At 40.6% G+C, this 14,964-nt stretch overlaps 1 protein-coding gene across 5 annotated transcripts in view; it reads left to right on the plus strand.

The window, feature by feature from the left end:
* ARHGAP21 (Rho GTPase activating protein 21) overlaps positions 1–14,964 on the plus strand; it is a 109,885-nt gene that overhangs the window by 22,188 nt on the left and 72,733 nt on the right. For 3 of the 5 annotated variants that reach the window (XM_015281382.3, XM_015281379.3, XM_015281381.3), the window contains exon 1: positions 6,949–7,091. The exons of the other annotated variants lie outside the window; for them this stretch is intronic. In XM_015281382.3, coding sequence (XP_015136868.2) covers positions 7,008–7,091 — 84 coding nt within the window. In that variant the 5' untranslated portion in view covers positions 6,949–7,007. Of the gene's footprint in view, positions 1–6,948; positions 7,092–14,964 lie in introns of those variants that run through there. 5 annotated transcript variants of the gene reach the window in all.

The following is a 14,964-nucleotide window of genomic DNA, read 5'->3' on the forward strand; positions in this document are numbered from 1 at the left end:
GAAGAGAGGAAAGGAGAAAAGGAAGTGCCTGGAAATTTGGAGCATGTCAGCAGCTGGGTGGAGGAGAAGCTTAGATTTGTGCTTCCCATTGGAGGTGAGGTGGGGGAGCTTTGGCTGTCAGCACAGGCCTGGCTGCAGCCTAGCCAAAAGCTTACTTCTCCTCCCGCAGAGGGAGTCTTAGGGGAGGAAAGATGATGAGAGGGAGATTCAAGATGTGTGAGACCAAACTCATGTTGTAACCTGATAAAGTTTATTGTTAAAATGAACCATAAACTTTCTTAGAATTCCAAAGCTTGCTGGATGTTAGCTTCTTCCAAAGTGTATTTTCTTCTAAGGCTATCCAATTTTGACTGAACAAATGCTTTAGTGAAAAGGCAGAAAGCTACACAACAATATGGAAAAGCTTTGATCTAGTACATATGTCTTCTAAAATGAAAAACATTGGAAGCAACTGAAGATGGTTTAAGAATGTCAAATGACAGATCTGATAACACTTAAAAAAAAAAAGGAGAAACTGAAGAGAAATCATGGTCTCAATAAGAGGATGTTGGGCTATAATCTGAGGTGCTTCACTGTGGTTGCACCTAGTGATTAGCTTTATCCAGATCTTGTATTTAGAGATTGCCAGATTATTGAGAAGATTTAACCGTGTTATAGTAGATGCGCTGTGTAAATAAGCATCCTAATGCATTTGAAGGATTTTCTTTATAATCACCAGAGATATAACTTTATTTTCCCGTGTGCTTATTTATGCCCTAATGTATGTAAGGAATTATTTACTTACTCACTGAAACATTTTTCCTCAAAAAAGTTCTGAAGCCCAATTTTGGGTGGGCAAGTAACCTTGTAGTTCTGGTTTTGGGCTGGGATAAAAAAAAAAATAGAACTTGTCACGTGGAAGTACAGCAGTACAACAAGGAATGTGGAAACAAAAGGAAGTATCTGCTAGCATTATGCCCGTGGAAGGGCTCAAGCCAGTTTTGGACACAGAGTTGAATCTTTCAGTGCTGCATTTGATAATGTTCTGTTTTAGTAGGTGCCACTTGGCAAGGCAGAGTGCTTGAACACTGTGCCAGTGAGTGTGCTTATTTCTCTGCAAACAGAAAACCTTCTTTCCATTTAAGTACTTCTTCTGTTGTTACAGAAGCCATACAAGTTGATATGATTTAGTTTAGATGCTTTTACCATTGTTCCTGTGGAAGAAAAATTCAAAACCTCTGTGCTCTCTAAGCTAGTAAAAATAATAATTAACCATATCATTGCCACTGTGTACAGTTTGTCTTCTAGAGACGTGCATGCAGTATAGACATAATGAGTAATGTAGCTTACAGTCATCATCATTTTTGTTATGACAAATTTGATGATGGTGTTATGTTACTTATGAGCACTGAAGTGTTTTGGTCAGGCCTTGAAAGGTAACCAAGGAGAGAAAGCTCAAATGGAGTCATAGTGCATTTTTTTTCTGGAGTTGATGTGAAATAACCAGGTGAAAAGTACTGATGTAACTCAAAACAGAGTAACAAATACACTTCCTTTTTTACTTTTTGATTTTTCGTTTTGCTTTTTCATCCTCTGTTGACCTATAAAACAAAAGGTAATGAGAACAGCTAAACACTGAAACAGAACTGATGCAGTTGTGGGGACAGGGGATTAGGCAAACAGGAATTTCCACAGGAGCATGCCATGTTTCTTCTGCCCTCCAGGAGTGTGAAGGTGGAATGCAAGTAATGATCAGTTGAGCTGAGGTAGTGGTGATGAAAGCTTTGGAAACCTTTTGTGTTCTCACAGGTTTGATCTTGTTAACATGGTGATGTTACAGAAGTGCTAAGTGCTATCACAGAAGTCTACTTTGTCTAAGAGTTAAGTGTTGCTTTGTATTTCTTGTTCAGTCGCCATTAAACATGGATATGTATCTCAGCAATAGAGCAATAGTAGAAGCTCTCTTCCAGTTCTTAAAGGTTACCAATTCCCTTACTAACATTCCATTTGGAGACCTTTATGGTGTTTTGTTGTTGTTGTTTTCTGTAAAATACTTGTTTTTTCTGGAATAAATTAGAAAATGATCCTTTCCAGCAGCTGAAGTTGGTGAGAGGCCTGTTTTTATTTTGGATACCTGCTCTCTGAAACGAAGAAATCTGTAAATGAACAACTTAGATAATGGGGGAGAGAAAATGCGTCTCGTATCATGTCAGAAGCAGAAGTTAGAGTAAAGAAACACCAACATAGTCTACTGAAAATGAGCTACTGAAGATGACTGTGTTAAGCTAACATCTAAATAAGGGGCAGCTGCTTGGCTTACTTGTGAACTGGTAGCTCAAGGGAGAAGGGTGTCCTCTCTGCTGTGATTCAGCCTAGCAGTCTCCACATCAATATTGCTATCCAGTGTCCTTGAAAACAAACAGGATGATAGCAGACTTCTCTGAGAATGGCTCCCTATGACTTCAAGTGTCTTCTTGCAACCAAACAGATGAGGCCTTCATTCTGCATCAGCAATGTCTTTAAAATGTTCATAGATCAACTCTGTATGATTTGTGAATGGTTCTGTACCAGCTGTTGTACAGCTGCATTTATCCCCGGAGGATATTTGTTGTGTTGACAGTTCTCTCAACTGTATTGCATCCTCACAAGAAGTAGATTTGGGGGAAGGAAACACTCCAGGAGGGAGGTGTTTTTTGGCATTTACTGGTTTTTTTCCTACTTAATGCTCATAGCTTTTGATAACAATTCCAATGATGGGAAAGAATTCAGAATGGAAATCCTATTTCAGCCTCTTCCTGCTCTTGACTCAGTGTGTAAAAACTTCTCTCATTGTCAGTTTTGTGAGCTGAGCAATGGAAAGACTGTGTCTTTTTTCTTTTTTCTCAGATGAGCTTTTCCTTCTTGCTCTGTGCGCTTCTTAATTGCGTTTACTAAAACGGGCCAGACTTCCTCTGGAGTTTCACCATCGTCATTAAGAGTCTAGACCTTGCTGGCAACCTCTGAGATGCATCTGAGCTGCTCTTGAAATTCTTTCATGTGCCCACTGTGCACAACTGTGGTCAACAGAAACATACGGAAGCCCGAGGAACTGCTAAAGGCTTCTGCCTGTGAGGGAAGAAAGGTGAACAAAATCCTGTCCTTTCTAGAACCTTGTAACTTCTGATGAGAGTAATTGCTTTCCAGATTTGAAAACATGATGTGGGAGAAAGGAAAAACCAACTCGGAGGCCCTGTTTACATTTGTTGCCGGTGTCTGTGTACACGTTTTGTTTTCTTTTTGAAATCACTAAAGGATCATTACTAGGAAGAAAGAAGTATTAATTACTCTGTGCAGAGTGCAGCAAAATCCTTGTGGTTACTCTGTATGGTAGTGCCAAGGGAATGCCTGCTACTGGTTGCAAGAGTACTGGTCTCTTAACTGGGTAGATGGAGTAATAAATCGATTGGATTGGAATAATGATAAATAAACTGATTGCAATGGGACTTGCTCAGCTCACTTGTGTTCTCAGTCCAGTCATCATTTACTGAAGTACATTTTCCATGAGTGACTAAACGATAACCTTAGTTGTGCCTATTCATTGGTATGTGTAAAGATACAAGAAAACTGAGTAACTTAAATCACCTCTGTGACATCAGCATCTTTTCGCAGTCAGAGCTTACAGTGTGGCAAGGGGCTCACTGGGCAATGGAATGCCGAGACCTTTGGAGCCTGCTGACATGGATACATGAACGCTGTCGTTCTCTGCTGCTGGGAGTGTACCTTTATGTGCTGTGTTGACCTCTGTGCCCCAGTTTGAAATTCAGTGTGGAAGCCTTGTTCTTAAGTTTTTGCCAAAAAGATGCAAACCTTCTAATTTATGTATTTATTTATTTACATTAAACTTTCTTATAAGGAAGGAATTAGTAAGTTGAGTATTGAAAACTCTTTACTGTGTGCCTACCTGAAGGCAGTTCCATCAATTCTTGTGCAGTTACTCGGGTATTTTCCAAGCAGACTCTCCGAAGCATAGCTGAGCTTAGAAGAAATACAGAAGGTCTTCCAGCAAACACATAACAGTGATTTGTAAAGAAAATTCTATTCTGATCTAAAATAAGGTAGTGGAATTTGATTTAACCTTGTACCAGGAAGGAGGCTGTCTCTTGTAAATAGGAGCAATTGTCAGGCTAGCTGAAGGCTGTCAGGAGTGGTTTTCAGTAATGGCAAAGTAAACTTAGAAGTACACGGACTGGCTTGGGTCATTTTTTAGGGAATAAATGCAGTTTACTGATGGAGGTGCAGCTCTTGTGGCAGTTCCTGAGCTCCTCCTTTTATCTGAGGATGTGAGCAAAGACTCGGGCTTGTCAGAACTTTGGTCCTTGTCTCCATCCGTGCTTACTGAAGTTCAAAAGTGTTTCGATATCAATTGTTAATGGCAAAAAGCCAAGCCAATACCAATTGCGTCTGAATATGTTTTCTTACTGCAATCCATTGTAATTTATGCTTTTATCTGAAGGATTCAGATACTTCTGTGTGAACTGCAGTATTACATAAGCACTGGCCAGATTCGGAGGGATGAGTTGTTTCAGAATTTCCATACAACAGCTTGGAAAATTAATGCCAAAAAGTAGCAGGTTCATAATGGCTGTTGATTTTAGGTGAAGGATTGCACAAACTTGATTCTTGGGGCTGAACTGGCTTCTCAAATTATGGACAGTATTTTTAAGGTGCCATGTTGAATACTTATGAGGAGTTTGAGAACTTTAGCGGGACTAAATACTGGATAATAATATATAAATCTCAGAGTAGTTAATGGTGAGACTGATTGTTGTAGAATTGGACCACAGTATTGTTTAAAATATGTCTGATTTTTTTTTTTTTGGTCTAAACAAGCAAACTTTTCTTAACTTTCCAGACCTCCTTTCCCTTCTTCCCTCCACCCTGTTCAGCTGATGACAGCATTTTTCCACAGCACAAGTGATGTGCAGCTGGCTGTTGTTGAGCCCCACACAGGCTGCTGCATGGGCTTTGCCAGCACCCCTGCCTGCTGCTCCCACAGGGTGCCCTGCCCACTCCTGCCTCCTTCCAGCCTTCCCTTCCTGCATGCCTCACTGCTTCGTTCTGCTCTGGCATCTCTGCAATATCCCCCTCTCATCAGACCTCCCCAAACACCCTCCTGCTCCAAGATTTCTCAGGCTTATATAGTTATGATGTCTGCTGTGAGGAAGTATGTCTGTTCCACCCAGTAATAGTTGCTAAGCAGGATTTGTCTTCCAGCCTCTTGTCAGCACAGGCTGCTTCAGTGCTGGCCATTTCACTTGTACAAAGAGCTCTTATGCTTCTAATATCTCAAGCACTTTAATTTCTGTATTTCTTTTTTCTTGGGCGATATTAATTTTGTGCAGTGTCATGCTGATATTGCTCTTCTCCCTTTTCCATAATAGAGAATTTCTGCCATGTACATCTTAAAAAGCATAGCTCTCTTGCACACCGCTGTGTTCTGGCAATCTTCAGACTCTTCGCATTGGTGAGAAGGAAAGAGATTTGCTTGGACTCTGGCATTAATTCCCAGAGCCCTTGGGATGAGAATTTGGAACAAGTTTTTTTTGATTCGATTAGAAGCAAATGAGTTATCTGTAAAACTGCTTCAGCATTGCAAGCTGCTGGTTGGCCGAACCATTTGTTTGGCTCTCATGTAGAAGTTTACTTCCAGTCTGCTTTTAATGCGTGCTTTTTCTTTAACATTTGAGGTAATGTTCAGTAGTTGGGCTGTTAGTAAAGCGAAGGTTGAATTGGCCACCTGGTCCTGTAGCCCTTGCGGGATACTTCCTCATGATACACAAGTCTCCTGCATCTCATGGATGTTCTTCCTTGAGGCAGTGCATGAATGCTCATTCAAAAGGGATTCTTCCCTTCTCCTCATCCACATCTCTTCTCTTGTATTTTCCTTGTCTAGTGGAGTAGCTGAGCCTGGGTATGGGGGTACCTGACACGTGTGTCCTGTGGAGCTGTCTCTGCTCCTATCTTAGCTTCGGGTCAGAATTCTGGGGTCTGTTCACCTCACTGGGGAGTTTCTTGGGATATCACACATTTTCCAGAAATAAGGCATTCTGGTTTTAAGTTTTTTGGAGCTACAGCTGGTAGATAAACCACGTCTGGCTGGTACTGAGGAGTTTGATCGTTACTTGTGGTGCTTAAGCCTCAGATAATTTACAGTTGTTTTGTAACTAGTCTAGTGGTTCATGTAATCATAATTGAAGGGGAAGGGGGAACACAAGTTAGACAATCAATTCATAGAGGAGGAAGTGTATATCTGAGATAGGGGTGTCTGCAGACTGCAGAAGAGATGTAAAGGAAGAAACATTTCTAGTACTTCTTCTCAGGTTCTCAGGATCCCAGCACTCCATCTTGCATTCCCTGCCCGTGGGGCAGTCCTTACCCTTTGTTACAAAAGGCAGACAGCATTCCTGTGCACAGTGCTGTGACAGGCTAAGGAAGAACATGAAGCATATGCACCTCTGTGACTGCAGTGAAATCTGTGAGGTTCTCCTGGCTTTGGAAAGTGGCTCATATTGCGCTGTGTTTTAAGACAGAAGACATAGCTTTTGGATCTCGTGAAAGTGCAGAAGCCAATGTCATAGCTGTGCCTAAGCGCTTGCCTAAGCAAGTTTAAGATCTATGATATGAATGATTGGTGATGTTTGGACTGGTTTCAGCAGCAGCAGGAAAGAAAAAAAAACAAACAAACAAGCACGGCTTGAGAGCACCTTTTTGTATTTGCTGTAGTGAGAATTCTTAGGATGTTCTGATTTCCCATTTCTTTTTCAAGAATGCATAATTTGACAGTTTCGGAAGTGTTGTTTTGAAGAATGTTATGCAGTTCTGTCAGTTTATCTTGTTGAGTTGACACATGGTTGGGGTGGGAAGGGAGTCTGAGCAGGAAGGAAGGTCCTTGTTCCTGAATGTCATTACTGCATAGCTCTCATATCCTTCAGTATCACTCGGGCAAAAGCTGAGTCAGAGCACAGCAGCAGTCTGCGCTATAGCAGGACATGGCCCAATTCAAGATTCTGGACTGCGTGATCAATCACAAATGGAGCTTCATCTGTAACCTCTATTGTGCTTGGAGCGGTCAGGTTTGTTTTCTTATCTTATAATATTTTAATATGATTATATAACTTAATATAAAGGGGGGGGGGGGAGGCTCTAGTGTCATCTATTTCTCCCCCCCATCTTATTGAAAAATGTAGTATTAAGAATAAAGCCATGTACTAAAGATTTCCCTACAGTTAATAAAAATAAAAACAGGCTTTTAACCATATAGTTGCTTTTTTAACACTTGGAGTGCTTTAGATTGCTCTGGTAGAGTCTTAACCTTTGAGGAGGATTTACTCCATCAATTCACATACAGGAGGGGGGAGATGTGCCAGCACCATCTGCATTGTGAATAAATATAAAGCTGATTTGTTTCCCAGTTTAACAGAACTCAAACATTTTGGCCATTCCAAAATTTATCATGGATATGAGAGAAAATAGTGTGAGAAGATGTTGGATATTGCATACTTTTTTGAACATACAGGATAAAATAACACAGAATGTAATTCAGTTCTTAATTTGGGCAGCCCTTAAGACCTATTTCCTGCAGAACTGGAGGAAGAACACCCTACCTGGATTTTGAATGGAAATATTTGAAAATAGAATGCACTTAGTGGGGATATAAAATGGTGCTATTCTGTTGCAGTACTGCTTTCAAGGTGGATGTAACCTGTGTTTCTCAACTAGCATTCAGGCAGTCACTGGAGAGAACTTATTGCGTTCTTCTGCAGCATTAAGGAGAAGGCTTTCTGAAAAATTAAAGTTCCAGTGCAGTAACTAGAGGCAAGTGATTCAGAAGTGTTCTCACCATACATTAAGTCTGTAGAAACAATATGCCCTTCTTAAAAATCATTTCCTTAATGTTATAATTTAAAGAAGTCTCATCTGTTGAGTTGGAAAGATGAGAGACAAATGGATGCTTTTAGAGCCTTAAATTTCGGATGCTCAACTGTCACTAAGTTTGATCTAGTTTGCAAACACATAGATAGGAATTCATCTGCATAGGCAAATTGAATCTGACAATAGCCTCCTGTACTTCAGAAATCAAGAAATAGTAAGAAGAGGCCAGGCTGGTGATGTGGGCAGCCCCACAAAACTTTAAAATGAGTTTGGCATAAGAAGGGGGAGGGGAAAGTGGCATTGTTTTTTGAGCAGTAGAATGAAATGAACTGTTAAAAAACCAAAACAATAAACTAAAACCAACACAAAGGAAAAAAGAACACCCAACAAGGCAGGTTTCACATAACCTAAAAGCTATTTCTTAGTAAACAGGAAAGAAAACCAGGCCTTAGATCAATATACTTGAAATTAATTGCGTGCTTAAGGTAGAAATGTTGCAGAACTGTTTGATATTACTCATTTTTCTTAGATAAGTACAATATATGGCTACTGTGGTTTGTGGGTTATGTTGTGGTGTGTTGGTTGTTTTTTTTTCTCTGAAAGTAAAATATCTGTAAACTGCACAATGTAGTGAGTTGCTGCTGTTCTTTTTGCTTTTAAATGAATTTTTATGTTCACTTATGAGATACTATCTCCCAGGAAGAGACTAGTGCAGCTATTCTACTGCATTAGAATGCCATGTAAAATGTAGATGCAGTCAGCCCTGGGGAGGGATGCATACTGCTTTGTATAGCAGTGTTGCTCCTCCCAGCAGTATTCAGGAAGCCTGCAGGTGAGGGAGAAGGTAAGTACAGTCTGAGGCTGAGTCTGGCTGCTCAAGTGTAGCTGCACAGCCCAGCTCCCATTTGGCATATGTTATCCTTGAACTAGCAGAGGTCATGCAACTTCCTTGGTAATTTTCATTCACTCTAACCCCTGTAAAGCATCAGGGGAGTTAATTACTGCCATTTGGGAGCTGAGTTGAAGACTTGCCTTGTGAGAAAACACTTCCTCTGAAATGACCATCTGAAATTTATGTTCGTGAAAAAAATACAAACCCACTTTATTGTCATTAACGCCATTATTGATTTCTTGAATTAGATCATAGAACTGTTCTTAACGGCTTTTTGTTTTTGCTGTCATACACTCTGCTCAACTCCTCTGGTGTATAGTTCCCAAAGTTTGGTTCTTAGAACAGGAAGAGAACGACTATATAAGAGGCAGGAGGATTTTCTTCTATCTACTGTGATAATATAGATCTTTAAAAACAAAAAAAAAAGTATAGTGTAGCAAGACAGTTATTGTAACTGTGGGGGCCTTTTGAATCTGATAGAGCAATCTGTTGTATGTTTAGAATGTTTGCAAAGAATATGCAGAATGCAGTGCTAAATTAGAAACCTGGTACAATCCAATCACTTGATTATGCAAATCGTTGTAGTTCTGTTGGCACCAATGGATTACAGTTTTTAGCCTAAATGATGTATGGGATTGAAGGCTATGTGGCTTTCGCATTCTCTTATCACAGTTATGACTACAAAACCAAATGGAATTACTTGCAGATTTTCTTCTTCATGGGCACAGCTTCATCACTTCTGATGTTTCTTATAAAGTTACTGTAGAGTACTAAATGTCTTGCTCCTTTTTTGCGTTGTCTGTGATAGTCTCATGGAACGTGGGGTAGTTTTACTGTGGAGGTCTGAAGGAGAACTTTAACATGATTACAAACTGAGAAATAGTGAAAGAGTAGCAGGTGGAAGGTTTTTACTGTGGGAGACCAGTATATATGTATTTGTGTACATCTGTGTTCTGTGCTCATACAGACTGCCCCAGCAGCATCATAGATGATTAATGCTATTTTTAATACAGTCTGGTGATGCTGAATTTTTAGCATTTTCTGAAGAAAAAATAAAACTCTTCAAAAATAAAATGAAGGTAATCTTTTCCTTTGTTAGTCAGACGTTTGTTAAGTTGTAGCCTCAGAGTTATAGTCATACTAGTACTGACCCCAGTAAGAGTCCTTCTTGGACAATTGTATGGAAGTACTAAGTAATGATTTTACTCACTAACATATCTTACTGAAGATGAGCTACGTTACAGCAGAACTTTCCCTGTTTCCTGGTAAGGATGTCTTTTATCAGCCTTCAGTGTACAGGCAAACTCTTGATGCTTGGTGTCTTCTTTCACCTCTTGGCCAAGTTGGAACATGCTAGCAACTCTGAAACAATCAATGCCACTTCTTCAGATGGCTGAAAGGATTACTGGTAGATAACATAGAAGAAACGATAGGACAGTGTTATGTAATCTCTTTATTCCCCGGTATCACAAAAGCTTTGCCTTCAAGTCTTAGGCAATAGAACAGTATACCATGAGTTGAATGTATGTCTTTGTACCAGAAAGGAGCAGGTTACTGCTGTGCCCTGAGCACGCTGCTACCAATTGGAGGAGAGTGGGTCTTCTCACTGTTCCAAATTCCTAGCTGAACAGTGCCTGGCTACTGTTTTGCAGTGCTGTCTCCTAACCTCTAAAAGTAACAGTGATGGTCTTTCAGCTGTCTGAATACTTAATTTTCTGGTTTCCTAGTCAAAGACAGGTATTTTGCAGAGTTCTGTCTGCTTACAGGTGGTCAGACAGGTTCACTGTACAGGAGAGCATTCCTCACCATTGAAGTTGTCAGGCTGTGGAGAACTTCCACAGACATCAGGATAGTCTTTGAGAAAGTAAGTTGTCATGTGGTGCCGTTATAGCAGCCAAGATCTTTAATTTTTTAACCTTGAGTTAATCTGCAGGCTACATTTACATTTTCTGTAAAACAGCGTATGAGAATGAGGTGTTGCAGTGCGAGCTCAGCTGTTGTATTGCCTTCAAGCCTTAGGACGCAGAAGCACTGCAGCGGCTGCTGCACTGCAGCTATTTCCCTTCCTCCGGAGGATCTCAGATAACATTAAAAAGAAACATTTCAGTCTTCTGCGTTTGTCACTTGGAGGGTGAAATAACAAAGGTGGTTGCATTCCTTTTCGGATACTTGCAGCTGATAACAGTTTTGAAATGTGGTATTCATGTTATCTTCTTGTACTCTTATTTCTGTTTATCTCTTCCCTCAGGGAAGGAGAGAATATGATAAAAATCTGGTCTCATAGCAGTGCAGTGTGTGATGTTTTCAGATTTCTTGAGTAAAAGGTGTAAAATTAGTGCAGGAAATAGCTGGTGGCTTTACTCATTGTGGGAATTTGCATTGCTGTTGGAGAAATGTTTTGTAATGTTCAGAAGTACAGGGAAGTAACTCGGCAACAGTGAGCAATTCCAATTGGAGTAATAGGCATGCAAGGACAAGTAGTTCTTAAATAAGCCAGTGGATTTTTGTTAAAATAGATTTCTCCTCTACCCCCCACCCCATCCTCTGGACAGAATACAGCGGGGTTTGGACATCAGCTGTACTGACCGTTCTTGCTGACATGCGGGCTGCAGGCTGGGAGGAAATACACAGGTCACTTATGATCACATCGTAAGGCAACATTTGAAAGCTGCTGGATTTGCAGCTAAACTGAAAATCCTGTGGACAACTTTCTCTTCTCTATCCTCTTAGTGATACCTCATCTCTGTTGACATAAAGATTTAAGATTATTTTTTTTTCAAGTTAATGACTTCAGTCCTTTTTTTAAAACCATCTTCCTGTGTACCTTATCGAGGTAAATTAAATTCTTCAGTGAAAAAGCTGCTTTTCTCTGTGCTGTACATGCACAGTAGATTATAAACTTAGGGTTTTGAAATACAGCATATGTGGCTTTGCATCTGTGCATGCTGATTTATACATAAAACAAATATTGCTGTGGGTAGGGCTTTTAAAACTTGAAGTGTTAATTTGCACATTATATAATTTATTTCAAATGAAGTATCTTAAAACATGGGACCAGGGTTATATTTAAGTGGTGCATTTTTGCTGGTGTGCATTAATATTCTCTGTATTTGCAAGCTTTGACACTGGGTAGTTATAGTTATGTATCTGGAAGCTGCTTTGGAGGGAAGAAGCTGTGTATGTAGGGTTGTAAAGGATCTTGAAACACTGTTTTGCAAGTTCTGTGGTATTTTGAGCCATGTTCTGTGTGTTAAATCTCTTTCCTAGGAAGTGCAGGCATGATATGAATAGTTCCTTTCTCAAGGAAGTGCTTAAAGCTCTCTCCCCATGTGACTCTGTGCGTCTTTGGTGAATAGGATAGAATCTGAAATAGCATCTCACTTGAAATAACTGTATTCAGGATGGCAATCTGGATTTTGACATTGAGAGTTAATTCCCTGATCTTCCAAAGGCTTGCTGGGGGCAGGTCAGGCATTCGTGCACATGCAACAGAATCTTGAGTAAAACTGCAAGATGGCTGAGTTGAAGTTCTGACCTTAAGTCGGAACTGTTGGAATAATTGGCAGGTATGGTGATGTTTTTGCATGGTTGAAGTAGTGCAACTAATCTCTTTTAACTTTGTATTTTTGAAACAGGAATGAGCGTATTCTACGTATACTGGAAAGATCACTAGCTTCTCTGAGAGATCAGCCTCATACCTGTGTGAAAGAGAGCGGGGGTAAAGTGTGTTTCTGTCCCATTGCCAGGCCCACATAGCTCAGCATCGTGGCTGCGTCACAGAGAAGCCCAGGCTAAGCCCAAGGGTTCTCTGGACGAGCTGATGACTTGTGTAACCAAGATACAGGCTCTGGGTATGATGAGGAGAAGAAACAACATGAATTGGAGAAGTGTGTAGGTCCTTCTTCAGCTGACTTTAAAGCTGTCCTGCATCTGATTATTGAAACAGGGCCTATGCAGCTCAGGTTTTATACTGTGCAGTGGTCTTGTTTTACTTTATGGCTTGTGCAGAACTAACTTGTGTGCATGAGTAGGTGTGCTGTAGTAGAATCCGGTGAAAATGCAGTGAAAGCTATCTGGTATGTAGTGAGTGATAAAGCCTGTGTTATACCAGAAAGCAAAGAGTATGAACATCATCCAATTTAGCTCCTAATTTTGCAGTAATGCACTTAGCTGGGGACAGCTGGGAGCTGCTCTCTCCCCATTTGTAGGAAGCAGAGTGGACCATGGGCAACTTCTATTTGTGGATTTATCACAAAGTTCCATAGGCTACAAGAAGCAGTGGAAGGCAGCCATGAGCAGGCGATGACTTTGTGCGAACTGCTCTTCTGTCAGACTGCTGACACAGTTATTTACCATGCATGGAGTAACCTCAAGCACTGCTTCTGTACTGAGAGGCAGAAGCGTGCTCTTCGTCTGTCTCTGATATTTCCAGATCTGACTCTAAGGTTAAGGACAAAGCATTTCCTATTCTTAACAAGCAACAGCAGAACAAGCAGAGAAGCAAAAGCTCTGATTTAGCTAAATTAGGATCACATGACAATTTGCTGTTATGTTACCAGCCCTGCAGATGTTTCCTTTCTTTCCAATTTAAGGAGGATGTTGCTGTTAAGAGGAGAGGCTTTTGCTAATGAGCCTATAAGAAAACAAGGAAGCTCTAAATTTCTTTCTGTTTTTAATGTTTTTCTGACTACATTTATTCCAATGAACTGTTCATTATTCTAAATCTATATTGCAAGATATAAACAAAATCAGATTTTGAAATAATTTGCATCTCTGTTCTGTGAAGTCCCTGTATTTTCACTCTGCTTCTTGGTGGTGCTTGGAATTGGCTGCTGCTCTGTAGGAAGTAAAAAGTATCAGCTAAACCTGAATGCCCTTTGGCTTTTGAAAAGATAAAGCATTACAGGTTTTGATTGTGGACAAGCTACTACTACTACAAAAAAAAGCCCACAACAATGGTATATGCATGTACATACACTATCTAGTATATTTTTGTAGTGTGTATATGCCATAAAAATGTTCCCATGATGAACCAAAGTATGCTGAACTCCTTGATATCTGGTATTTAAGGGGGGACTGATACATCAGTTATAAGTACACGTAGGTAAAGGAGCTGCTAGGTGCTGACTCTGGAGAAGTCTTCTTCAGTAATGTTTGAGTTGTGGTGGAGCACAGATCCCAAACCTGATCTTGCTCTTGGTGAAGTTAAGAGGCAGTGCTAAAAATGTGGGTACCAGAACTGTAGTATGAGAAAACTGGAGATTGCTCTGCATAAAGAGCTGGTTAAGCTGTAGGCTAAAGTTCTCCATGCTTCAAGAAGCCAAACTGTTTCTGGATCACCCTTGGCCTGCTGAGCTGCATACTCCTTTTGTTCACCCAAGCAGGCCCAACTGGGCTCAGTTAACAGAGCCAACTGGTATTGCTGCGTGTAATCCAGAGCCAGGTAAATAGCACTAGAGAACTTTTTGGTTGAACAGACCTACAGACTTGATGTTAAGATCTTCCTTTTTCAGGTTGTCACATCATTAAATTCTTGAGTGTTTAGCTGGTGTAAAGCTAGTTATATAGTTATTATTAGCTTATTGTCAAGAAGATTGAGTTTTTTTAGATACAGGCTTCCTCTGACTTTTCTTGTTTTCTTCTGTATTTGGGCTTAGGGCCAAAAAATGGCAATTTCAATGAGCGCATTTTAGCATGGGGGAGGAAGGTAGAGGTTGCTGGTGGTAGCCTCCAGCTGCACTTCTCAGGTCTATGGAGTGGTGATGAAACTGACAGAAGCATCTACTGCTCTTCTTCACAGAGCACCCTTTCATGAGCAGTAGAGCACAGTAAGGAAAACTTCAGCTGTGTAAAATAAGGCGCACATGTGGACAGGTTTTTTTTTTTTACAGGCTTTCTGCTCTGCCTTGACCTATTTGAAGACTGAAATCCCCTCTTGAAGGTGCTATTTCTCCTGCATGGAGATGGTGATGTTTACTATGCCAGTAGTTACGAAGGTACACAGAAGCTCCTGACCCTCTGCCCATCTCCTGCTCCCAAGCCAGCTATGCAGCCCGCATGGCAGCAGTGATGTCTCCTTCCCTGTGTGAACAGCCATCTGCTGTGTTGGCACAGAAACTTTGTTTTTGAAAGGTTGCGTGTTTCCCACTTACTTCATGGTTCTGGAGTCATCATGTATCGCT

The sequence above is a fragment of the Gallus gallus genome, chromosome 2 (genome assembly GCF_016699485.2).
Source record: "Gallus gallus isolate bGalGal1 chromosome 2, bGalGal1.mat.broiler.GRCg7b, whole genome shotgun sequence".
In the NCBI taxonomy this organism is placed as follows: domain Eukaryota; kingdom Metazoa; phylum Chordata; class Aves; order Galliformes; family Phasianidae; genus Gallus; species Gallus gallus.